The 27,496-nt window shown below is 39.6% G+C and overlaps 1 protein-coding gene across 1 annotated transcript in view; it reads left to right on the top strand.

Annotated features, from left to right (window-relative positions):
• Nucleotides 1-27,496, top strand: part of BDP1 (BDP1 general transcription factor IIIB subunit) — a 95,069-nt gene that overhangs the window by 21,305 nt on the left and 46,268 nt on the right. Inside the window, 8 exon segments of the mRNA XM_079788025.1 lie at nt 1,199-1,342; nt 4,582-4,863; nt 7,833-7,980; nt 15,483-15,641; nt 18,423-18,582; nt 22,930-23,021; nt 25,395-25,587; nt 26,535-26,650. Coding sequence (XP_079644151.1) covers nt 1,199-1,342; nt 4,582-4,863; nt 7,833-7,980; nt 15,483-15,641; nt 18,423-18,582; nt 22,930-23,021; nt 25,395-25,587; nt 26,535-26,650 — 1,294 coding nt within the window.

Genomic DNA, 27,496 nt, shown 5'->3' with positions numbered 1-27,496 from the left:
TTTTCTAGTCAATTTCCACTGCTATCCTGACCCAGGCAATCACTATTTTCATTTGAAGTATCATAGATTAGCTTGTTCCAGAATGTCTTATTCATGGAATCATACAGTATGTACTTCTTTATGTCTGGCTTCTTTCACTCATTATGTTTATTTGTTTATTTTAATCCTCACCAGAGGATATATATTTTAATTTTTTTTATTTTAGAGAGAGAGGAAGGGGGAGGGAGAGAAACATCAATTGGTACATGCCCTGACTGGGGATCAAACCTCCAACTTTTTGTTGTACAGACGATGCTCCAACCAACTGTGCTGTGCCACTTGGCCAGGGCTCATTAATCATGTGCTTGAGATTCACTTGAATTAATTGCTTTTATCAGTGGATCCTTTTTTTTTTTTTAAGTTTGTTTTTATTGCTCAGTGGTCTATTATGTGATGACTAGTGGCCTGGTGCATGAAATTTGTGCATGGGGGTGGCGGGGGTGGTGGCGGGGGTGGGGGGTGGGAATCCCCTCAGCCCAGCCTGCACCCTCTCCAATCTGGGACCCCTTGGGGGATGTCCGATTGCCGGGGATTGGACCTAAACTGGCAGTCAGACATCCCTCTCACAATCCTGGACTGCTGGCTCCTAATCACTCACCTGCCTGCCTGCCTGGTCACCCCTAACTGCCCCCCTGCCGGCCTTATCGCCCCTCACTGCCTTCCCCCCCTCCCCCCCCCCCGCCGGCCTGGTTGCCCCCAACTGCCCCCCCTGCCAGCCTGGTCATCCCACGCAGCCTGCTTGTTCAGTCGTTTGGTCATCCCTCACTAAACCCCCTGCCGGCCTGGTCGTAGGCAGCCATCTTGTGAGGGCCTGAGGGTTAATTTGCATATCACCTCTTTATTATGTAGGATAGTATAGTGACTGGAGTTTTTTATTCATTGTCTCCTGTTGATAAGCCCATTTGTGTTGTTTGTTTTTTAATTGACTTTTAGAGAGAGAGAGAGGAAGGAGGAGAGAGAGAAACACTGATTTGTTGTTCCACTTATGCATTCATTGATTGATTCTTGTATGTGCCCTGACTGGGATTGAACCTGCAACCTTGGAGTATCCGGATGATGCTCTAACCAGCTTAGCTACCCAGTCAGGGCCCCATTTGCTTTGATATTTTGGTACTTAAATAAAAATTTGAAGGTTCTTTTTCTTTTTTTTATTAAACAGAGGAAAAGCGCCCTTTTGACTTCGATTTTTTTGCTCATTTGCTTCAGAAAGTTCTTGCTGAAGAAGAGAAAAGAAAACAAAAATCCCTTAAAAATCAGAGTTTAAGGGAGAAGAAATCCTCTAAACCACGGAAAAATGTAAAAGGTATTTATTTTAAAAGGAAGTGTGTTATTTTACTTAATAGACTTGCAATATTAAGCCTTCGAGTGTTCACATGTAGTTCAGGTAGTTGAGGTTATCAGGGCCCAAGACAGTAGCTGTCTTTTATTTGTTCTTTTTTTTCTTTTAAATTTTCTAATTGTCATGGCTGTTTGATATCTTTCTTGCATCTAGAGCAGTGGTTCAACCTTTCTAATGCCGCGACCCTTTAATACAGTTCCTCATGTTGTGGTGACCCCCAACCATAAAATTATTTTCGTTGCTACTTCATAACTGTAATTTTGCTACTGTTATGAATCGTAATGTAAATATCTGTGTTTTCTGATGGTTTTAGGTTCTCAACCTGTGGGTCGCGACCCACAGGTTGAGAACTGCTAGCAGGGTCGCCTAAGACCATCGGAAAACACAGATATTCACATTACGATTCATAACAGTAGCAAAATTACAGTTATGAAGTAGCAACGAAAATAATTTTATGGTTGGGGGTCACCACAACATGAGGAACTGTATTAAAGGGTCGCGGCATTAGAAAGGTTGAGAACCACTGATCTAGAGCATAGTCTTAGTAATAAAAGAGTATCAGAATTTTGGAGTGTCATGTTTGGTTACTTATTTTCCTCTCTAAAGCAAATCTGTCACAACATTTTAACATTAAAAAAAAACAAACCACTCTAATACTTTGGACTTGTGACTAAATTGTGTAGTTTGAGTTTAAATTATTTCTTAGGGTTAATGTTGACTTGTACCAGGTAGAAAATTGTTTTTATGTATGTTTATTAAATTTTTAGATTTATACTTTGTAAACTATTTAAATTGTGATCTATGAGGACAGTGTTTAGCTATAATCACATAGTGTAAAGAATGTTGGAACTTTAGGGAACCTTATGTTAGCTAGTCCATATCCAAGCCCTTTTCTGTTTGTTTTAATCACCCAGAAATAGTCCTGCAGACCTAAGTTACCTTTTTATAAGATCTCACAGTGTTAATAGAGGTAGAGGCAGGACTCAAACGTAGGACTGTGAGAGCCTGTGTTGGAGGTTCCTAAGACCACTCTCCAGGTTCGATTATTTGCTGGGAGGACTCAGGATTTATTGTGTAGTTGTATTAACAGCTAAGATTTATTATAGTAACAGGATACAGAGCAAAATTAGCAAAGGGAAAAGGCACGTGGGTCTTCGATGATTTAAAAAAGTTGGTTTATATAAAAAGTTTCCTGCCAGGGAAGCTTGTTAGAAACTCAGTGCCCAAGAATTTTATTGGAGGCTTGTCATACCCTTTGCTTGGCACGTACCAGAATTCAGACTCCCAGAAGGAAAGCCAGTTGTTCAGCAGAAACCTCATTATTTGTACAAACAGTTTAGGTAGGCAGATGGGGACTCTCCTCAAGCCCCAGTTTCTAGATAGCAACGGGCCAACCTTTTTAGGTAGACCTTTCAAAGGATAGCCTGCTATGTTAATTCTCTTCTGCACAGAGCCAATCTCGAATTTCCTTTTTTGGAGTATGATGTCTACATGTTTTAAAAAGTTGTATTGATCACTGCAAAGTTTTTACTCTTTAGTCATTTTTCTTTACTTACTATACATAGCCCTAGGAGATTAAAATAGATGTATTAATGTTGTGGTTATCATGTAACAGTTAGCACAAGTAACTCACTGTATCTCATTAATGTGAGAAATTTTCAGATGTATTATTACAAGTCTCAGAAGTTAAAAATTGCTGATTATTATTCTGATAGAGAATAAATCCAGTATTATTTTCTTAGTTTTAAAATCTTGTTTTGACTTTTTTCACAAAAATAAATGACATTGTGCCCTAACCAGTTTGGCTCAGTGGATAGAGTATCGGCCTGTGGACTGAGGGGTCCCAGGTTCGATTCTGGTCAAAGGCATATACCTTGGTTTCAGGCACATCCCCAGTAGGAGGTGTGCAGGAGGTAGCTGATCAATGTTTCTCTCTCATCGATGTTTCTAACTCTCTATCCCTCTCCCTTCCTCTCTGTAAAAAAATCAGTAAAATATATTAAATAAATGACATTGAATTTTATTATTTTTTTAAAGATTAGATATTTCTAGAGATGTCTGATCAGCCATGGTTGTGAAGTTAAGTTTGCTTTTGGTTTGGATGCTGTTTCCATGGTGATCTCTATTTTTGCTTTTTAAATTATTTCATCTTTAATTTTTTAAAAAATATATTTTATTGATTTTTTACAGAGAGGTAGAGAGAGGGATAGAGAGTTAGAAACATCGATGAGAGAGAAACATCGATCAGCTGCCTCCTGCACACCCCCCACCGGGGCCGCGCCCGCAACCAAGGTACATGCCCCTGACCGGAATCGAACCTGGGACCCTTGAGTCCGCAGGCCGACGCTGTATCCACTGAGCCAAACCGGTTTCGGCAAATTATTTCATCTTTAAATTTTTTAAAAAAAATCCTCACCTGAGGCTGCATTTGTTTTTTTTTAAATTAAATTTATTTTTAAAATTGATTTTGGAGAGAGAGGAAGGAAGAGAGGGAGAAACATTAATTGGTTGCTTCCCATATGATCCCGACCTGGGATTGAAATGCAATCTAGGTATGTGCCTTGACTGGGAATCGAACCCACTCTAACCAACTGAGCCACCCAGCCAGGGCTGTTTTTATCTTTTGTTACAGTTGACTATTTATATGCCTTCAAAAGAAAAAGCACTAGAAATTGTTTTAAAGTATTTGTTAAAAAGATTATTCATTGAAAAATCATTCAGAAAATAAAATTCTTGAACTCTCTCTTCTACCCTGCCAATCAGAATCTTCAGATTTCCTATGGATAACTATTACTAAACTCTTTCCTATGCATATGTGTGTGTGTGTGTGTGTGTGTGTGTGTGTGTGTGTGTGTGTGTGTGTGTCTTAAGAGTATACATAATTGTTTTTGTTTAATAGAAATGAGGTCATACTATATATGTTGTTTTGCAACTTGATTTTAATGTAACAGTATATTTTAAAATCTTGTACATCACTACCTATGAGCCTACCTCATTATTATTATTTACTGCATCGATTTTTATAGCATTAATGTAGTAGTATAACTTAATTTAGTTGTTCTCTGTCGGGCATTTTATATTGTCTTCAAAATTTTGCTTATACAAATAATATTACAGAGGATATCCTTGGGTATTTACCGTCTCTGCTTTAAGAATTTTTCATAGGTTGTTTATGCATTTATAACCATTTCTTTTATTTTCAGTGAAAAAAGTTGCCAGTGAAGGAGTGACTGATAATCCAGATGAGTCTGTGAGTGCTAAAATTTCAGATACAGAAGAGTCTCAAAAGGATGCTCAGTCAGTTCAAGAAGAACTGCAGCCCCTGACTTTATCAGGACAGGATTCAGAACAGATTGCATTAGAACCAGACCTAGATCTAGAGAAAAGAAGGAAAAATCAAGATGAAGTTGGTAAACAAGAAGTAAAAAATCTTTCAGGAAATGCCACTGTTCAGCCAGGCCCTTCTAAAGGAGAAAAACAGAAAAGTAAGTTTTTTACATATTTTAATACCCTCTAATTATTTGATGGCATACATATAATAATTTTATCTAATAAAGATGGAATATGCAAATTGACCGTAACTCGACAAACGATGGCAGCACCCACAGCCAATAAGGAGGGAATATGCAAATTGATGCGACAAGGCGAGAAGAGGCGGAAGGCAGCTCTGGCCTGAGCAAGGCAGTGCCGGCAGCCAGGGGAAGGAAGGCCTATTCTTGCATGAATCTTCATGCATCGGGCCTCTAGTATAGTGTATAAATTAAATGTCTTTCTTTAGATAGTAGTAATTACTAATGTTTATTAATTGGTTCTGTGTTTATGTACTGTGTTAAACACATTTATTTTGTTAATCCTTACCTGGGGATATTTCCCCCATGATTATTTATTAAATATGTTTTTATTTATTTTATATAGAGAGGAAGGGAGATGGGGAGAGAGATAGAAACATTAATGAGAGAGAAACATTGATAGGCTGCCTCCTGCATGCTCCACAGAGGGGATCGAGCCTCCAACCCAGGCATGTGCCCTGACTGGGAATCAAACCGACAATCTTTGGGTGCATGGGTTGATGCCCAAACACTGAGCCACTCTGACTGAGCTTTTCCATGTTATTTTTAGAGAGAGTAGAATAGAGGGAGGGTGTGAGAGACAGAGACAGAGACAGAAAGAGAGACATTGATGTGAGAGAGATTAGTTGTCTCCCACACTCACCCCGACTGGGCTGGGGATCAAACCTACAGCCCAGGTACATGCCCTTGACCAGAATCAAACCCGGGTGCATGGGACAATGCTCTAACCATTGAGCAGCACAGGCCACAGCAAAACACTTTTATTTTTAATTTAGTAGGAAAAATGTTGTTAATTAAAACAAAATAAAAACCACAAAGCTAAATGGGGACGTTCTTTCCCTAAAATTTGTCTCTAAGATTTATTACCTCCATTGTACTCTCATTAACAATGATAAGAAGTCACATATATACTGCAGGTTTTCAAATAATTTGGTTTCACTCAACATCATTTTTTTACAACTTGATGAAATGCCTTAGGAACTTAACTCTTGTTTATGCATAAGTTAGTCGCTGGTAAAATTGGTTTTGTTATATGTAATTTTGCCTCAGTTCCAGGAACCAACCTATTGACAATGTAAAGTGAGGACTTATTGTAGTTAAATTTACATTGCTTGTATCTGTTAATAAATCACAGGTGTTCATGTTACCTTTTCATAGCACCTCTCTGAACCCACAATAAGTTGATTAATTTCTATAAAAGAGCTACTGGACTAAGTATTCCTCCCATTTTCATTTTTTAAACTTTCTTAGAATGCAGACATATAGACACATGAGTTTTTAGGGAATGAGGGCTAAGAGTTTAGGGAAGTCTTGGTCCCTTTCCTTAAGAGTTCATATATAGTCCTAGCCCTATATAGCCTGGCTCAATGGATAAAGCGTTGGCAGACTGAAGAGTCCCAGGTTCGATTCCCATCAAGCTCACATACCTCGGTTGCAGACTTGATCTCTGCCCCAGTCAGTGCTCGTGTGGGAGGCAGCCAATTGATGTGTCTTTCTTACATGGATGTTTCTCTCTTTGTTGAGATCTCCCCCTCTCTTGCACTTTCTCTGAACATCAATGGAAAAATATCCTGAGATGAGGATGGACAACAAACAAACAGACAAAAGAGTTCATGTATAGATTATTTAAAACAGATAATCAAGTAAAGAGAGGAAATAAAAATAGTAGCAGATCAGAACAACTTTTCTTTTCTTTTTTTAAAATATATTTTATTGATGTTTTTATGGAGAGGAAAGGAGAGGGATAGAGAGTTAGAAACATCAATGAGAGAGAAACACAGATCAGCTGCCTCCTGCGCACCCCTCACTGGGGATGTGCCTGCAACAAAGGTACATGCCCTTGACTGGAATCGAACCTGGGACTCCTCAATCGGCAGGCTGATGCTCTATCCACTGAGCCAAACCGGTTAGGGCCAAAACAACTTTTCCATAGAATTTAAATTTTACTTAATTCAGCTTCACCTATATGATTTTTTATTTATTATTATTATTTTAAAAATATTTTCATTGATTTCAGAGAGGAAGGGAAAGAAAGAGGAATATCAATGATGAGAGAGAATCATTGATTGGCTGCCTCCTGTATGCCCCGCACTGAGGATTGAGCCCACAATCTGGGCATGTGCCCTGACTGGAAATCAAACTGTGACCTTCTGGTTCGTAGGTCGACGATCAACCACTTAGACACACTGGCGAGGGCATCCACATGATTTTAATAAATGAGTTGTGGTTGGTAGCATAGTTTGGTTTATAGGCATTATAATATTATGCTCTTTTGTGGCTTACTATTAAAGATATTACATGTAAAATGGGATAGCTCAGTGATTAAGAAATTGGATTTTAGAAATCAAGCAGACCTTGGTTTAAATTATTTCTTTTATTTGCTAAGTATGACCTTGGGCAAGTCACTTAAGATCTTTCAACTTAGATTCATTTTTTCTGTGATGGGGTTAATATGAATAACTTTTAGTAGGATTGTTTTGAATATTAAATGAGATATTTATCTGATGGACTTACAGTTTCTATCACTTAGTAAGTTCTGAAATGATTAGCTATTACTGTGTTATAATTATGACACTTAATGAAGGAGCAAAATTCACTTTGTTTCATAACTAGACATATCTAACCACTTAAAATTTAAGCAAAATAAAAGGAGGATGCTACAGACTGTCTAAGAAATTTGTGCTGATCCTAAAACACAGTTGTAAGTTGATTGATTTTTCATTAATGCTCTTAAAATATGATCTTTTGCATCAACAAGAACTTAAATGTTGAATGGATTAATGATTTATAGGAAGAGATGTTGTTATATGTAAATTCCTTTGAGCTTTAAAATATAGATGTTTTTGCTGTCCGTTTTTAGAATAACATGTATTTTGTATTCATAGATAAATGTCCATTTTTAAGGCCTGAGAGAAATGAAGATGAAGGCAATAAGGAACAGAAGCTTTCCTGTGTACAGACCATCGATGAAGTTGAGGATTTATCCTCCAGGGACAAAGTTGTGAATAAAACTGACCCTGTTCTTTCATTAAGGTATCCTATCTAATAATAGAGTAACATGTAAATTACCATCACTCCGCTACGCCCACGATTGGGCGGCGGGAGGCTGGGGGGCGGGACTCGGGGTGGCCTATCCGGCCATTGAGAGGCACGGATCCGCTGCCACTGAGGGGGGCTACCCTGTGCCTCTCAGTGGCCAGATCCGCGGCCGCTGAGGGGGCCTGCCGCGGACACCCAGCTGCGCCTCTCAACGGCAGGGTAGCCAGGTGTCCGCGGCAGCCCCCCTCAGCAGCCATTGAGAGGCGCAGGGGGCGGGAGTCCTGCCCCCTGCGCCTCTCAACAGCAGGGTAGCCCCCCTCAGCGGCCGCGGACCATCAAAAGCGGTGGAGCTGGGTGCCTGTCTGCTCCGGCACCAGGCCTTTCAGAAGCCTCCGCTGAGCCGGAGGCTTCTGAAAGGCCTGGTGCACCAGCGGACAAGCACCCAGCTCCACCGCGAAAAGCGAAAGCGTGTAGGGGACCCTACACGTGCATGATTCAATCATGCACTGGGCCTCTAGTTTTATATATAATCTTTCCTGACTTTGCTTACATTTTCTGTCAGTTACTGAGAGAGGAGTGTGAAGTCTCCAACTGTAATTGGGATTTGGCCTATTTCTCTTTTCAGTTCTATTTGTTTTTCTTTATGTATTTTCAGGCTGTGTTATTAGGTGCATACATATGTTGAATTGTTGTCTCTTGTAGGTGAAGTCATCCTTTTATCATTTGTGTGATATTCTGGTATTGCCTTTTGTTCTGATGCTTACTTTGTCACACAGCTTTCTTGTGATAGTGTTTGTGTGGGTTTATCATGTTCTATAAAAATTTTCTCTTTATTTTTGTTCTTTAGCAGTTTAAATGTGATTGATCCTGCTGTCTGAGTTTTTGTTGTTGTTTTTAAATTGTGGTAAAAACAACAACACGTAACATAAGATCTCTCCTAACAAATTTTTACGTGTAGATAGTACAGTATGTTAACTGTAAGCAGTATTGTAGAGGAGATCTCTATAACATTTTCATATTGGATGACTGAAACTCTATATCCATTGAACAGCAACTCCTTATTTCCTTCTTATTGTTAGCCCTGGGCAACCACCATTCTAATTTATGTTTCTACTAGAGGCCTGGTGCACAAATTCGTGTATGGGTGGAATCCTAAGTGGGGGAGGGGGCCCTGGGACACGATCAGCCCTCTGGGCAGGCAGTGGGATGCTCTTGCCGGTCCGTCCCATTGACCTTCACGCTGGTTTTTGGGAGCCATCTGGCGGTTGCTTTTATATCATTTCTTCCTTGCAGAGTGTCTAGGGAGGGGAAGTGGCCATGGTGTCCGAGGGTGACTTACAGGAGGCTGGCAGTGCTGTCAGGATCATGCCGACGGTGCTGGTCAGTTAGTGCCTGGCCTGTTCTCCAGAGATTGGACCTGCACGACTACTTGAGGGAGTGAGTGGTTGCCGCCAGGCTGGTGAGCCACCGGACGGGTTGGTCAGCTGAGCGGTGCTCCCGCTGTGGGAGCGCACTGACCACCAGAGGGCAGCTCCTGTGTTGGGCGTCTATCCCCTGGTGGTCAGTGCACGTCATAGCGACCAGTTATTCTGATTGTTCAGTCATTCTGGTCGTTCAGTTGCTTGGGCTTTTATATATATAGATGAGTTTTATTTCTTTAGATACCTGATTTGTCCCTCTGTGACTCGCTTATTTCACCTAGCATAATGTTTTGTTTTTTTAAAAATATATTTTATTGATTTTTTTTACAGAGAGGAAGGGAGAGGGATAGAGAGTTAGAAACATAGATGAGAGAGAAACATCGATCAGCTGCATCCTGCACACTCCTCACTGGGGATGTGCCCGCAACCAAGGTACATGCCCTTGACTGGAATCGAACCTGGGACCCTTGAGTCCGCAGGCCGATGCTCTATCCACTGAGCCAAACCAGTTAGGGCCATAATGTTTTTTTTTAAAATAAATCTTTATTGTTCAGATTATTACAATTGTTCCTCTTTTTTCCCCCCATAGCTCCCCTCCACCCGGTTCCCACCCCACTCTCTGCCCTTACCCCCGCCCCCACTCTCCTCATCCATAGGTGTACAATTTTTGTCCAGTTTCTCCCGCACCCCACCACACCCCTTTCGCCCCGAGAATTGTCAGTCCACTCCCTTCCTATGTCCCTGATTCTATTATATTCACCAGTTTATTCTGTTCATCAGATTTTTAATTCACTTGATTTTTAGATTTACTTGTTGATATGTATTTGTTATTCATAATTTTTATCTTTACCTTTTTCTTCTTCTTCCTCTTCTTAAAGAATACGTTTCAGCGTTTCATATAATACTGGTTTGGCGGTGATGAACTCCTTTAGCTTTTTCTTATCTGTGAAGCTCTTTATCTGACCTTCAATTCTGAATGATAGCTTTGCTGGGTAAAGTAATCTTGGTTGTAGGTTCTTGCTATTCATCACTTTGAATATTTCTTGCTACTCCCTTCTGGCCTGCATAGTTTCTGTTGAGAAATCAGCTGACAATCGTATGGGAGCTCCCTTGTAGGTTAGGTAACTTTTTCTCTTGCTGCTTTTAATATTCTCTCTTTGTCTTTTGCTCTTGGCATTTTAATTATGATGTGTCTTGATGTGGTCCTCTTTGGATTCCTTTTGTTTGGGGTTCTCTGTGCTTCCTGGACTTGTAAGTTTATTTCTTTCATCAGGTGGGGGAAGTTTTCTGTCATTATTTCTTCAAATAGGTTTTCAGTATCTTGCTCTCTCTCTTCTTCTGGCACCCTCCATATTTCTGATGTTGGTACGCTTGAAGTTGTCCCAGCAGCTCCTTACACTATCTTCATGTTTTTGGATTCTTTTTTCTTTTTGCTTTTCCAGTTGGGTGTTTTTTGCTTCTTTGTATTTCAAATCTTTGACTTGATTCTTACGATCCTCTAGTCTGCTGTTGGATCTCTGTATATTATTCTTTATTTCAGTCAGTGTATGTTTAATTTCTAGTTGGTCCTTTTTCATAACCTCGAGGGTCTCACTAAATTTATCAGTGGTTTCTAGAAAATTCTTGAAAAACCTTATAACCGTGGTTTTGAACTCTATATCCAGTAGTTTGTTTTCCTCCATTTCTGTCATTTGTGACCTGTTTGTTTGTCTCCACATTTTGGCTGCTTCCCTGTGTTGATAGAGTGGCTTTGTGTGCTAGGTGTCCTATAGTGCCCAGTGGCTCTGCCTCCCCAGTTACCTGAGGTGGACACTCTTGGTGCACCCCTTTGTGGGCTGTGTGCACAGTCTTGCTGTAGTTAAGCCTTGATTGTTGTTGGTATCACTGGGAGGAATTGATCTCGATGCCAATTGGCTGTGAGGATCAGTTGTGTCTATGATGGGAGAACTTCTGTGTTGGAGACACCCTTATGGGGTAAGACTTGCTTCAGTGGTGCTTTGGTGCTCACTGAGTCTGCCCCCTGAGTGTGTCCCTTATGGATCTGAGGAGTTGTAATCTGGATGAGTCCTACTCTTACCACTGGGTACACTGGCTCTTGGATCTTCAAGGAGGTGCTAATTGAGCCTCTACCTGAGGCCACCCGGCAGAAGCTACAGAGAGATCTGCAGATTCCTCTTCTTTGTTTGGGGTTTGGAGGTGAAGCAATGCAAGCTGCTGTGGGGCCTTGGGCCTTCTTTTGTATGTTCTGGGTCTCTCTGACCCAGCTGCAGTTTGTTAGGTAATTTTAGATTGAAAAGGGCCAGGCCATTCATATGCAAAAGCCTCTGCACACAGCTTGGGTGGGGCATGGTCTCAGGGAATCAACAAAGCAGAGCAAACAGCTATGGCTGCTCCTCAGCCCTGCCCTAAGAGGCCCCCGGGTCTCAGTGTCCCTCAGTAATCGTTGCAAGCACCTCTGAGAGAAAGCCACCCTTGAGTTCCGCCCGATGCCAGACAGTCCAGTTTCTCCCCATATGGGTCTGGGTCCCTAGTGTCTTGCCCAGAACTGGAGTTCAGAGCAGTCGGGAGCTTATGTCTCCCTCCCGATTGACTCAGTTGCCAGTCCTTTCCTCCACACGTTCCTCCATACCTCTGCACTTTACTTCCGCACTTCCTCTGAGTCTCAGTGTGCTTTTCTCTTTTCTTCTAGTTGTAGAATTTCCACTCAGCCAGCCTTCCTGTGGTTCTGGATGATGTCCGTTCTGTTTTTTAGTTGTAGTTTTGAAGTGGTTGTGCGAGGCAGCAATTTCAGGTGTTTACCTATGCCACCATCTTGTTTTTTCCTAGCATAATGTTTTTAAGGTTCATTCATGTTGTAGCCTGTGATAGAATATTTTCTTTCTTTAAGGATGAATGATATTCCATTGTATGTACGTATCACATTTTTCTTTATTCATCTGTCAATGGATATTTAGGTTGTTTCCATCTCTTAGTTATTGTGAATAATGCTGCAGTAAACATGGGAGTACAGAGATCTCTTTGATATTCTATTTTCAATTCTTCTGGATAAATTCCCAGAAGAAGGATTGCCAGATCATATGATAGTTCTATTTTTAATTTTTTGAGGAACTTCCATGCTGTTTTCTACATGGCTACACCATTATATTTTTCCACCAACAGTGCACAAGGATTCCAGTTCTTCACATCCTCTCCAACACTTAAAAGAAAAAATGGCCATACTAACAGGTGTGAGATTATATACCTCTTTGTGGTTTTGATTTGTATTTCTGTGATGATTAGTGATATTACGTATCTTTACATCTACCTGTTGGCCATTTGTATGTCTTCTTTGGAGGAATGTTTCAAGTTCTTTTCCAAGTTTTAAAATTAGGTTATTTGTGTTTTTGCTATGAGTTATAGGAGTTCCTTTTATATTTTCGATATTAAGCCCTTGTTAGATATATGGCTAACAAATATTTTTCTCCCATTTCATAGATTGGTTTTTGACTCTTGATCATTTCCTTTGCTGTACATAAATTTTTAAATTTGATGTAGTCCCATTTGCTTATTTTTGTGTTTTTTTTTCTTCTGTTCCTGTTGTTGTGGTAGCCAAGAAATCATTGCCAATACCAATGTTATGAAGTTTCCTCCCATGTGTTCTTGTTGGAGTTTTATGTTAAAGTGTTTCCTTTAAATCTTTAATCCATTTTAGTTGATTTTTGTGTATGTTATAAGATAAATGTCCAATTTCATTTTTTTTTGCTTGTGGATATTCAGCTTTCCTAATATCTTTTGTTGAAGAGACTATTCTTTTCCTACTGTGTACTTTTGGCACCCTGTCAAAGATCATTTGGCCATATATACGTGGTTTATTTCTGGGCTTTCTATTCTGTTCCACTGGTCTATATGTTTATCTTCTGAAAAATTTGATGTAGTTATTTATTCTCATGTAGAAAAATACACATATGCACATGTGCTGAGTTTTTCATATAGTTCAAAATGTTAATAATGTATTTGAAGCTGAGCCATGGACCTCTGGGTCCTTTATTTACTGAATTTTTTTTATTAATTTTTTTTTTTTACAAAGAGGAAGGGAGAGGGATAGAAAGTTAGAAACATCAATAAGAGAGAAATATCTATCTGCTACCTCCTGCACACCTCCTATTGGGGATGTGCCCGCAACCAAGGTACATGCCCTTGACTGGAATCGAACCTGGGACACTTCAGTCCTCAGGCCACCACCGCTCTATCCACTGAGCCAAACTGGCTAGGGTCATTTATTGATTTTTAGGGAGGGAGGGAGAGAGGGATGGAGGGAGAGAGAGAGAGAGAGAGAGAAACAGAAACATCGATTTGTTGTTCCATGTATTTATACATTCACTAGGGACCCAGTGCATGAATTCGTGCACCTTGAAAGAAACTGTGGGCCGCGAGGCTGGGCACAGGGGTGGGCCGCGATGGTGGACACAGGGGTGGGTTTCAGCCCATCCTCTGCTCCCCTGCTAGGCCCCTCCCGCTGCGGCCCCTGGTCGTCTGCCAGCAACCCCGCTCCCACGCCCTGAAGGCGCTGGCCCCACTCAAACCCGCTGACGGCGAGGAGCGACTGGGGCCGGTGCCAACAACAGGTGCGAGCGGTGCCGTCAGCCGCCGCTTGCGCCTGCTGACGACACCGAGTGATTGGGAATGGCGCCGGCAGTGGGTGTGAGTGCCCGGTGAGACCGCGGTGCGTGGGAGCAAAGAATTTTCAGTAACCACCAGAGGCTTGCCCTGATGACAGTGAGCAGTGCACCCCCTTGGTCTGGCGCCCCGCTCACCTGCTCCACCATCCCATTGTGGCCGATGCCCGCCATGTTCTGCGTGCACCGCCTGGTGGTTAGTGCATGTCATAGTGACCGATTGTTTGGTTGTTCTGCCGTTAGGTCTATTTGCATATTAGGGTTTTATATGTATAGATTGGTTGCTTCTTACATGTGCCCTGACCTTGGATCAAACCTGCAACCTTGGCATATTGGTATGATGCTCCAACCAACTAAGCCATACTGGCCAGGGCTATTTTTGAATTTTTATAAGAGTTTATTTGAGCCAAACTGACACATATTCTCGGGAGTAATATCTCAAATGCTTTCATAAAATTTTAATGGAAGATAATTTCTAAGTATTACTATGATTTTACACATACATTTGATTTGTGAACTCTATATAAATAAGGAAATTTTCTTTTGTGACTTATAATTAAGGGAATTTTGTGACTTTTTGAACATTTTCCCACGCTTGTTAATTTATGGTGGCTACTTTTTTTGAAGGAACAGTTCCCCTTTATTTTTTTAAATACATTTTTATTGATTTCAGAGAGAAAGGGAGAGGGAGAGAAACATCAATGATGAGAGAGAATCATCAATTGGCTGCCTCCTGGAAGCCCCCTAGTGGGAATTGAGCCCACAACCCGGGCATGTGCCCTTGACTGGAATCACACCTGGACCCTTCAGTCCGCAGGCTGATGCTCTATCCACTGAGCCAAACCAGCTAGGGCGAAGAAATAGTTCTTAATAACATGGTGCGCCCTAACTGGTTTGGCTCAGTGGATAGAGCGTCGGCCTGCGGACTCAAGGTTCCCAGGTTTGATTCTGGTCAAGGGCATGTACCTTGGTTGCTGGCATATCCTCAGTAGGGAGTGTGCAGGATGCAGCTGATCGATGTTTCTCTCTCATCGATGTTTCTAACTATCCCTCTCCCTTCCTCTCTGTAAAAAATCAATTTTATATATATATATGTGTGTGTGTGTGTGTGTGTGTGTGTGTGTATGTGTATATATATATATATATATATATATATATATATATACATATATATATATGTATATATATATATATAGAAACAAAATAGGTAAAGAACAATGTTACGAGTGAGTTTTAAAAAAAATTAACATGGTGCAACAAAGGTCACAGTAAAGCCAAAATATTTGTTTTAATTCTTTCATAATATGAAGGATTATTGTTCATAGTGTTGGTTAGTATATAGCATTTTAAAAGTCTTTTAAATAATTAAAGTATGCATTACTAAGAATTTCTTTCCTTCCTGATGTTTTCATTTTTTTAGTAGTCAACAAGATGCTACATCAGTAGCAACTGAGGCTTCAGAATCAATCACTTCAGATTTGCATTCATCAGAAGTTGGAATTAGAGTCTTATGTGAGGTGAATAATGCTGAGAGTAGTTGTACAGAAGAAAGAAATGTTGAACTAAAAAATATATCACTGTAAGTATTTAACATGGTAGGACTTAAAAATTTATTTTAAAACTTTTGGTAATTTCTTATAATTTAACAAATGTTAATAATGTTGCTTCTTTTAGGAATGAGGACGGAACTATAGACCATTTAATATGTCTGTGGTCTGAGTGTGTATATTTCATTACAGAAAGAGCTTCTTTCATATATGATGTATTATAGTAATACGAATTTTAGCAAAGTAGTAACTTAAGAAATTCTAAAATAATTCAAAAGCTTAAATATTTGCTTTTACTTGGTTTGAGTTAATATTCATGCTTGTTGTCAAAGTAGTGGATTTTGATATTTATGACTTTGAAGAGATTATCATGTTTTTTAGTATATAGATACTGGTTAAGTTAGTATCTTCACTAAAAATAGAACAAAAGCACCACAGAATGTCCCTTTGAAGAGATATGTCAAAAATTCAGACTTCCTTTTTGTCTCCCTCATTACTTCTCATATGGTCTTAAAAGCTATTCACTTTATAAATTATTTATATTCAGTAAAGCAAAGTCATATTGAGAATCAACCTTATTTTTTAAAATAAAAATTGAAATTAGTCTTTGGTATGGATAATATATTCTTATGGTTCAGCTGTCTAAAAGTGTAGAAAGGTATTGAGGGAAATATTCTTCCTACCATATCCTTATTCACTCTAACCAGTACCAGTTTGATATTTTCAGAAAATTTTTAAAAAGTATATTAAGCCCTAATCAGTTTAGCTGCAACAAAGGTCACAGTAAAGCCAAAGTATTTGTTTTAGAGCGTCAGTGGATAGAGCGTCATCCTGCGGACTCAAGGGTCCCAGGTTCGATTCCAGTCAAGGGCATGTACCTTGGTTGCGGGCACATCCCCAATAGGGGGTGTGCAGGAGGCAGCTGATCGATGTTTCTCTCTCCTCGATGTTTCTAACTCTCTCTTCCTCTCTGTAAAAAATAAAATAAAATATACTTTTAGAAAAAATGAAAAGTATATTAAAGCTAATACAAGTAGCCCTGTCCATTGTTTGTTCAGTGGTTAGAGTGTCGGCCTAAACACCGGAGGATTTTAGGTTCAATTCCTGGTCAAGGGCATATACCTGGGTTGCAGGTTTGATCCCCAGCCCTGGTTAGGGCGCATGCCAGAGTCAAGTAATCAGTGTCTTTCGCTCACATCTATATTTCTCTCTCTCTCTTTCTCCTCTCTTCCTCCCTTCCATTCTCTCTAAAAACCAGTGGAAAAAATGCCGTTGGGTGGGGATTAACTACCACAACAAAAAGCTAATACAAACATATATTAACTCTTTAATAACCTAGTAGTATACATACCGTTTACATTTTTTTCTTGTATCTACATACCTTTAAATAAAGACCTTCTTTATTATTTTTATAGCTGCATAGTGTTGTATGAAAAAAACACATTTTATATTATCAGTCCCCTATTGATGGCTATATAGGTTGTTTTTTTTTTACAAATAATGCTTATAATCTTACTGTACATTTCCACTGAATCATCTATAAGCAAGTGTATTTGTAGGTGAAGTTCCTGAAAATGGAAATGCTTGCTTCATGGATATATATGTGTGTACATTTATGATTTTGATAAGATAGTGTCAAAATGCTACCCATAGGAATTATACTAGTTTACATTTTCACCAACAATGTAAGAAAGCACCTCTCTTTCTTAGCAACTAATAATGCTGTTATCAAGCTGGGATTTTTGCTGGTCTTGATAGATTATAAAATAACACCTCAGTACAATATTTCCACCTCATTCCTTCTTTTTTGGCAGGGATATGTAATTCTTTTATTTATTTTCTTCAGCTTTTTATTTAAATATCTTCTAACCTAAATGAAAGTTAAAGGAATAGATAGTGAATATATATAATTCCAGGTAGATTTTTTGATTTTTTTTTAAGATTGATTTTTAGAGAGAGAGGAAGAGAGAGAAACATCAATGTGAGAGCAAAACGTTGATCAGCTGCTTCCTTCATGCCCCTATTGGGGATCGAACCTGAAACCTGGGTATATGCCCTGACTGGGAATCGAATTGGCAACCTTTTGGTGCCTGGTACAACATCCAACCAACTGAGCCACACCGGCCAGAGTAAATTTTCTGATTATTAATGTCTTGTCACATTTGTGCTCACTTATGTTTGTTTCTCTACTGTGTGTGTGTGTGTGTGTGTGTGTGTGTGTGTGTGTGTGTGTGTATACATATATATATATATATATATGTATTTTAGAGAGGAAGGGAAAGGGGGAGAGAGATAGAAACATCAATGATGAGATAATCATTGATCATCAGCCTCCTGCACTCCTGCATGCCCCACATGGGGTCAAATCCACAACCCGGGCATGTATCCTGACCGTGAATCAAACCATGACCTCCTGGTTCCTAGGTGATGCTCAACTACTGAGCCATGCCAGCTGGGCTAATATTTATTCTTAAGAATACATTATTTTGTATTTCATCTTATCCTCACACTTTTGAAATGCTTCCCTTTTTAAATACTAAAATCATGTATATTTTGGAGTCATCTCAATTTTCTTTTGTGTTTCATTTATCTGTTTCTTCATATATCTGTTCCACAGTGTTTCAATTATTGATGCTGAATACTGTTTTTTTAACATCTGATGGAACAAGTTAGTTATTGCCTCATTGCTGTTTCTCAGTTTTCTTTGCTACTTTGTAATATGCTTAACAGAGTTTTTTTCTGACTCTTGAGTGAATTTTGAAGAATTTCATTTAATATGCCTGAATGATAGTGCATAATGATTTTTTTTTTAGGGAAACTGATCAAACAGAAAATGTTAAACCTATGGTAAGAGGACGATTCCAGAGACCTAAACCCAATTTATCAAGGGCTGTTGGGAAGAAATCAGTTCTTTCACAAGGTAAAACAGATGCCAAGAGCAAGAATTTACATCCAGAAGCTTCAGTTGTAAAGGTATGGAGCAAGAGACTTTATAGATATTAAAATTATAAAAATTTTTTCCTAAATAGTTAGAAATAAAAATGTTTAGTTATAATTAAAAAGTAATGTTAGTGATACTAACACAAAGATACAAGAACTTATACATTAATATTAAATGTTTTACTAGTGTCTTGATTATGCATTTTTTTCAGAACAACTTTCCCATTAATATTAAATTTGTCTTAGCCAGGCCAGTGTTGCTCAGTGGTTGGGCGTCAACTTATGAATCAGGATGTTGTGGTTCGATTCCCCATCAGGGCACATGCCCTGTTTGCAGGCGTGATCTTCGATGGGGAGCATGTAGGGGGGCCAGCCGATCAATGATTCTCTCTCATCATTGATGTTTCTATCTCTCTCTCCCACTACCTTCCTCTCTGAAGTCAATTTAAAAATATATTTTAAGACTATTAAATTTGTCTTACTAGGCTCCTGGTTTATTTTATTTTTATTTAATTTTTAAAAATGTGTGTTTTTATTGATTTTTAGAGAGAGGAATGGAGAGGGAGATAGAGAAACATTGATGTGAGAGAGGAACACCAGTCAGTTGCCTCCTGCATGCAACCTTCCTGGGGATGGAGCCCACAACCTGGGCATGTGCCTTGACCAGGAATGGAACTGGTGACCTTTTGGTACGTGGGACGATGCTCAACAAACTGAGCCGTATCGGCCAGGGCTTATGCATATTTTTTTTAGAACCTAAGACAAATTTCAAACATCCTCAATAATGACAAATATGACTTTTATTATATGAAATTATTATTCAAAATGTTTTTTTAAGCCAGCTATACATAAAATTATATCTACAACCTTTTCATCTAAACACAGATATATTGCTCTGTTTGTCTTTTATAAACTTAAACTTTCTTTTTATATATGAAAACATTTCTATAGTTTTTAATTATAAAATTTTGTTTTTGTTTTTGTTTAATATCTATTGATGTTTTAGAGAGAGTGGAAGGGAAGGAGAAGGAGGGGGGAGAGAGAGAGAGAAGAGAGAGAGAGAGAGAGAGAGAGAGAGAGAGAGAGAGAGAGAGAGAGAAAGAAAGAGAGAAAGAAAGAGAGAAACATTTATGTGAGAGAAACATATCAAATGGTTGCCTCCTGCACTTGCTCTGACCCAAGGACAAACCTGCAACCCAGGTACATGCCCTTGACCAGGAATCGAACTTTCAACCCTTTGGTGTGAGCCGCCGCTCTAACCACTTAAGTCACACCAGCCAGGGCAATCATAACATAAAATTTAAAACTTCTTTCTCTAAATTTATTCATTTATATTTCTTGGGATTAATTGATCTTTTTAATTAAGGTTAACTTATCAATTTACTAGCCATTTCTCTAGTGGTGGATATTTAGGTTATTTCCATTTTTTAAACTCTTGAAATAAAAGCAAACAATTTTTTAAATAGGGCTTTCTTAAGGTAAAACAAAGGATAAATTTTCAGAGGTGGTGAGATTAATGGGTCAGAATATTTTTAATATTTTTATAGGTCTTGTGCATTGTCACACTGACAGTCAAAAACATGACTCTATTTACATTGCTACAAGCACCAAATGCATGTTCCTGTTTCCTTATATTCATGCTAGCATTATATTGTTTTAAATTTTTTATTTTTGGTAAAATACTTTTTATAATGTTAGTCTACATTTTTTCCTATTATGTGAAATAGCTTTTTTATCATACTTTTTATAATTTAGTTATATTATAATTATATAAGGTACTAGAGGCCCGGTGCACGAAATTCGTGCACGGGGGCGGAGGGGTGTCCCTCAGCCCAGCTTGCACCCTCTCCAATCTGGGACCTCTCGAGGGATGTCCGACTGCCTGTTTAAGCCCGATCCCACCGGACATCCCTCTGACAGTCCAGGACTGCTGGCTCCCAACTGCTCGCCTGCCTGCCTTCCTGATTTCCCCTAACTACTTCTGCCTGCCAGCCTGATCACCCCCTAACCACTCCCATGCCAGCCTGATTGATGTCTAACTGCTCCCCTGCCAGCCTGTTTGCCCCCAACTTCCCTCCTCCGCCGGCCTGGTCACCCCTAACTGCCTTCCTCTGCAGGGTTGATCACGTCCAACTGCCCTCCCTTGCAGGCCTGGTTCCTCTCAACTGCCTTCCCTTGCAGGCCTGGTCCCTCTCAACTTCCCTCCCCTGCTGGCCATCTTGTGGTGGCCATCTTGTGTCCACATGGGGGCAGGATCTTTGACCACATAGGGGCAGCTATCTTGATCTTGTGTGTTGGAGTGATTGTCAATCTACATATTACTCTTTTATTAGATATGATAGAGGCCTGGCCACGCCCCCCAGCTGGTTTGTCCTGAAGGGTGTCCTGGATCAGGGTGGGGTTCCCTTGGGGCGTGGAGAGGCCTGGGCGAGGGGCCTGTGGTGGTTTGCAGGCCGGCCACGCCCCCCGGCGACCCAAGCGGAGGCCCTGGTATCTGAAATTTATTTACCTTCTACAATTGAAACTTTGTAGCCTGGAGTGGAGCCAAGCCTCCTGCTCACTCCATGGCCGGCAGCCGTTTCTGTTTGGATTTATTTACCTTCTATAATTGAAACTTTGTATCCTTGAGTGGAGGCCTGGTCCCGCCAGAGTGTGTGGAAAGCTTGGCTTCCTCTGTTGCCGGGGAAACCCAAGCCTCCCTTCTGGTAGCCATCTTGGTTGGGGTTAATTTGCATACTTGCCCTGATTGGCTGCTGGGCGTGGCTTGGCTGGTGGGCGTGGCTTATGTAGTGGAGTGATGGCAAATTTGCATATTACTCTTTTATTAGAGAGGATTTTTAACTTCTAGAAAATTGGGGAAATATACACTCATGTAAAAATTAAAACCTTCCTGGCCGGTGTGCCTCAGCTGATTGGAGCCTCGCAATCGGTGTTTTCTCTGCCTCCCTCCTTCTCTCTAAAAATCAACGAAAACATATCCTTAGGTGAGGATTAGGAAAAAATTAAAACAAAAACTACTTATAATTTCATTATTCAGATGCAACCAACATTTTAATTCTTCCAGCTTTTCTTAATTACAAAATTGAGTAGTAGTATTAATTCAGTTTTGTATCCTTTGGTATTTAACTTCTATAAATATTTTCCCATATCATTAAACATCTTTTGAAAACATGGTTTTTTAATTTAGTAACTTCATAATATTCTATCAGTGGGTGTGAACTGAGTTTATTTAAACATTTACTCATTGTTGAATATTTTGTCTATTTACAGCAGGGATGGGGAAACTCTTTTTCTGCAAAGGGCCATTTGGATATGTATAACATCATTCACGAGCCACACAAAATTAAATTAGCCTGCTATATTTGGTCAGACCTAATGCCTTGGCAGGGCTAGACCAAATGATTTTATGTGCCTTATATGGCCCGTGGGCCAGACTTTCCCCAACCTTGATTTTACAGTGTTTGCTATTTTGTATAATATTCCAGTGAACATATTTGTACTTAAATTTTAGTCTAAATATTTTAGAATAGAGTCTTAACAATCATATTACTGGGTCAGAAGGATGAATATTTTTAAGGCTCTTGATTCATATTGACAAAAGGCTTTCCAGAAAGGATATACTGATTTGTGATTTGTAGTAATGTATGAGGTTATACAGGGTTAGGCAAAAGTAGATTTACAGTTGTAAATATATGAAACACAAGTTTATTTTTGTATTTTTTATTATTGTATTACTAGAAGCCCGTTGCACGAAGCTTAGTGCAATAGACCTTCCTTCACCTGGCTGCCGGCACCAGTTTTCCGCCAGCAGCAGTTTTCCTCTGGCCACCCGCCGATCGGAGCGCCTCCCGCCAGCGCAATTGGCCACCCCTAGAGGAACTCCGATCGGCAGGCGCTCCGATCAATCGGCGGGTGGCCAGAGGAAAACTGCTGCTGGTGGAAAACTGGTGCTGGCAGCCACGCAATCGGCCACCCCGAGTTCCGCCACCGGCGCCTTCTGCCGGCTCCATTGGTCCTCCCGCAGTGCTGGCCATTGGGGCCTGCGGGGGGGGCGAGTCCCCGCCCCCCGCTCATCCGGTCAGCCCAATTGGCCACCCCAAGTCCCTCCCCCAGCCTGCCGCTGGCCCAATCGTGGGCGTAGCGGAGTGATGGTTATTTGCATACTTCCCTTTTATTAGGTAGGATTTTCCATATGAACAACTGTAAACCTACTTTTGCCTCACCCGGTATGTTTTCTAATACTTTAATCTGTATGTATGATTTTAAAAACTCTCTTATTAGAAGTACAAAAGAAACTTTTCTTTAAATTTTCCTTTACTTATTGCAAAGTTTGAACTTTTTTATGTTAAGTAGATTAAATGTAAAACATTGAATTCATAGACCCACATGGAAAAGGATAAAATGAATTCATTTGACATTTCTGGAATGGAGAATACAGAGAAAGAGAACTCTGAAGCTGATACTGTATCTAAGTAAGTATTTAGGAAGTAGAATACAAATAGTAACTCTTAGGAATGATTGTAGTAATTTTTCTACTTGATACTGTCTGAAGTTTATTTTCAGCTATGCACTTGAAGTCCATTTTTAACAGTTGGTGTTGTTGAAACATTTACTAGGTGTACCAGTTAATAATGCAGATTTTGTAATCAAAGAAAACACAATAATTTCAAGAGAAACATCAAAAGTGCTTTATTCAAAGTCATGTCCATTGCTAGCTACACATTTCCCACATCTTTAGGAAATTTGTGGATACCGTCCCAATAGAATTTTTCTTGTTTTGAGGCAAACCATTCAGACACCCAATTTCCCCCTTCTTCGTATGTTTTGAAGTGCTGCTCAGAAAGTGTGTGTGCCATCAATTGGAACAAGTGGTAATCTGAAGGAGCAAGGTCTGGTGAATACAGGGGTTGGGTTAATATTTCCCAGGAAAGATCTTTTATCGTGTCTTTAACTGGTTTTGATGTGTGTGTTGGTGCATCATCATGAAGCAAAATTACTTTGTCGTGTCTCCTGGAACATTTTTGTTGTTTCACGATCAAAGCGTGGTTCAAATTGATTATTTGTTGTCAGTAGTGATCAGTATTAACGGTTTCACCTGGTTTTAGAAGCTCATAATACACCATACCTTCCTGATCCCGCCAAACATGGAGCATTATCTTCTTTCCAAATTGATTTGGCCTTGCAGTCATTGTTGATGGTTGACCTGGATCAGCCCATGATTTTGTGCGTTTGGGATTCTCAAAATAAATCCACTTTTCATTGCCAATCACAATTCGATGCAAAAAAGACTTTCTTGCAGTTGAAGCAACATTTTACTGATGACTTTTCGGTTTTCAATTTGTCTTTCCTTCAGTTGATGTGGCACCCATTTTCCTTCCTTTAAAATCTTTCCCATTGCTTGTAAATGATCGGAAATTGTTTTCTGAGCAATGTTTAATCTTTCTGCAAGTTGTTTTTGAGTTTGACATGCATCTTCATCCAATAATGCTTGTAATAGTTGGTCTTCAAACTTTTTCGGTTGACTTGGATGTTCTTTGTCTTTCATATCAAAATCATCACTTTTTAAGTGTTTAAACCAGCGTTCACAAGTATCTTGAGATGGAGCATGTTCACCATAAACTTCCCGAAGTGTACGATTACTTTTCCTTTTTTTTTTTTTTAAATATATTTTATTGATTTTTCACATAGAGGAAGGGAGAGGGATAGAGAGTTAGAAACATCGATGAGAGAGAAACATCGATCAGCTGCCTCCTGCACACCTCCCACTGGGGATGTGCCCGCAACCAAGGTACATGCCCCCAACCGGAACCGAACCTGGGACCCCTCAGTCCGCAGGCCGACGCTCCATCCACTGAGCCAAACCGGTTACGGCCGATTACTTTTTCTTTAAAATAAAGTAATGAATTAAAACTTCCCGCAAATGCTCTTTTTTTTTGGCACGAAATTTGACATTTTTAAGCGTAAAAATATCTATGATGTTAACACCTTCAGCAAATTTGACATATGAAGTTTTGAAGCTTGTTGTCAATACAACAAAATAGCATATATATCAAATCGTATATATATCAATATATGTATAACTACATCTATTGAAAAAAAATCTGCATTATTACCTGGTACACCTAGTAAATAATGCTCATTATGCTTAATGTTGGTGTAGGCAAAGTAGGTTTACAGTGTGAGTATGCAGTTTATTTTTGTATTACTATAATCATAACTTGCATGTCCTTTTCCATACAAGCAACTGTGAACCTACTTTTGTCCACCCCTGTATTGTAGAAATAAATTATGATATGGATCCATTGAGTTAGCAATTACATTTCTCCCTCAGCTTATTAACAAGATTACTAACAAAGTTTGTTAGATAAGTTAATGGGTAAGATAATGTGTTTCTGTATTATTTTACTTATAACGGGTTTCAGAAGGGAATGTTTAATTTATAATGGAGATCTAGAATAGACATTGCTCCAGTATGAATCTGAACCAGTGGATTTTGGACTGTATATTTATGCCATAATCTGTTTCCAGTGCCCTGGTAATGTACATTATACAATATTATACTTAGTGGGGAATTGTAGTACATGCTTATTCGATGTAAATTTTCTAATTTTGTGATGAAAATTTGATTTTAAAATGCTTTTTATAGTCAGGCTTCCAGGATTATGTCTTGGGTTCCAAAGATTCAAAGTGTAGAAGTATAAATATCTTTGAAGGATGTTCTTGAGGATACTTATGAATTATTTTATATTACAAATTATTTGTACCTGAGAGAAGGGAATACTAAAAACAAGCAAGTATGTGAATACAGAGTAACTATTAATTTGGTTCCTTTGTAATTGTTTTAGTTTGAGTGAAAAAATGAATCTGCAGGAAGATAATCAACCAAAGGCTTTCAGACCTGCACGACTGAGGGGCCGATTACAAAGGCCAAAGCCAAATGTAGTTAAAGCTGCTGAAAAAAAAGAAATCCTTGAATCACAGGAAGAAATTGAGGCCAATGTAGAAAAGAATGAAAATGAATCCTGTGTTGATATAAATGTAAGTATTCTGATTCCTCCCAGTGTTTTTGTTAAATAAGCCTTCTTTCACCCTCTTTTTATATATTTTCATTGATTTCAAAGAGGAAGGGAGAGGGAGATAGAAATATTGATGATGAGAGAGAATCATTAATTGGCTGCCTCCTGCACGCCCCACATTGGGGATTGAGCCGGCAATCCGGGAATGTGCCCTGACGGACAATTGAACCATGACTTCATGCTTCTTAGGTCAACCCTCAACCACTGAGCCATGCCGGCTGGGCCTCACCCGCTTTTAAACAGTAGTGTTATACCATTGTGTACATTGTTCATTAAATGTAAGGCCAAAATCTCATAGGCAGCCACTTGGCTAATTGTAAAGCCATGTAACTCAGCTCTCTGGATTTTGGGCATTTATATGATGGATCATCGACTTTCATCTTACCTCATATTTGGACTTGCTTTTCCCCATTACTCTGCAGATTTTGAATTACACTTCCTTTTGAAAATATAGCTTGATATGTGAATTTTAACGCTGGCAGAAACAAAATGTTAAAATCTTCCTACTAAAATATAATTCTAAGAACAGATTATGGATTTTAGATTATTTACATAATAATAACTAGTCTTTTTGATAAGGGTAACAGTTGGCATAATTTCCAAGGTCTGTAATGTGATTATAATAATAAGATAGATGCAGAGAGATAGATCCCAGGGTATAATTCTTACAGATGAGACTAAAGCAGTTACTTGCTTTCTGATTGGGAGGAAAATGGGGCCTTTGAGATGAGGTAAAAGGTGTGGCTTATGAAATTTCCTAAGATATCTAAAGAAAAAAACCAACATCTTTGGACTATCATTTTATGGTTTTGAAATGTTACCTTTTTCTTTGTACTCAAATTGGACATTATAAATGGTGGTTCATTTTGAAAACTAAAACTGTTTTTAAAAAATGTCTTCGTTATCAAGACTCCTGAACAGATAGAAGATCAGTCATGTGACATCACCTCACAATCTGGAAAAAAAGATACTTCTTTTCAAAATGTGCAACCAGATGAGCCCAAGTCTCTTAATGAATGTCCAAGGTAAGCATCATCTTATTGATTATATAATTTTAAAATTTTGTATAAAGTTTTAGAAATTGTTAATTTTTAAAAAGACACAAATCAGACTTGATTTTTTTTGTATATCAAGTTACATAATATCTATAATAATAAAAGTGTGCTATCCTAATTAGACTGGACAGCTGAATGACCTTCCGGATGTCATTCTGGACGTTCTTCCAGATGAAGCCGCAGTGGCGGGGGCCAAGGCAGAGGTGGTTAGGGGCGATCAGGCAGGCAGGCAGGCAGGCAGAGAGATTGGGGCGATCAAGCAGTCAGGCGAGTAGTTAGGGGCAATCAGGCAGGCAGGTGAGTGGTTAGGGGTGATCAGGCATGCAGAGTGGTTAGGGACGATCAGGCAGGCAGGTGACTGTTTAGGGGCAATCAGGCAGGCAGGCAGAGTGGTTAGGGGTGATCAGGCAAGCAGACAGGTGAGTTGTTAGGAGCCAGCGGTCCCAGATTGTGAGAGGGATGTCCGACTGCCGGTTTAGGCCCGATCCTGATCCCGACTAAACCGGCAGTCGGACATCCACTGAGGGGACCAGGATTGCAAGAGGGTGCAGGCCCGGCTGAGGGGACCCCCCCCTCGCCCCCTGTGCACGAATTTCATGCACTGGGCCTCTAGTTTAGAAATATAACTTTATTTTTAAAAAAATATGTTTTTATTGATTTCAGAGAGGGAGGGAGAGGGAGGGAGAGAGAGAAACATCAGTGATGACAGAGAATCATTGATCGGCTGCCTCCTGCATGCCCCCAATGGGGATCGAGCCCACAAACTGGGCATGTGCCCTTGACCAGACTTGAACCCGGGACCCTTCAGTCTGCAAG

This window comes from Cnephaeus nilssonii (assembly GCF_951640355.1).
Source record: "Cnephaeus nilssonii genome assembly, chromosome: 2".
In the NCBI taxonomy this organism is placed as follows: Eukaryota; Metazoa; Chordata; class Mammalia; order Chiroptera; family Vespertilionidae; genus Cnephaeus; species Cnephaeus nilssonii.
The sequence above is the reverse complement of the archived record's forward strand: the minus strand, read 5'-3'. Positions and strand labels throughout refer to the sequence as shown.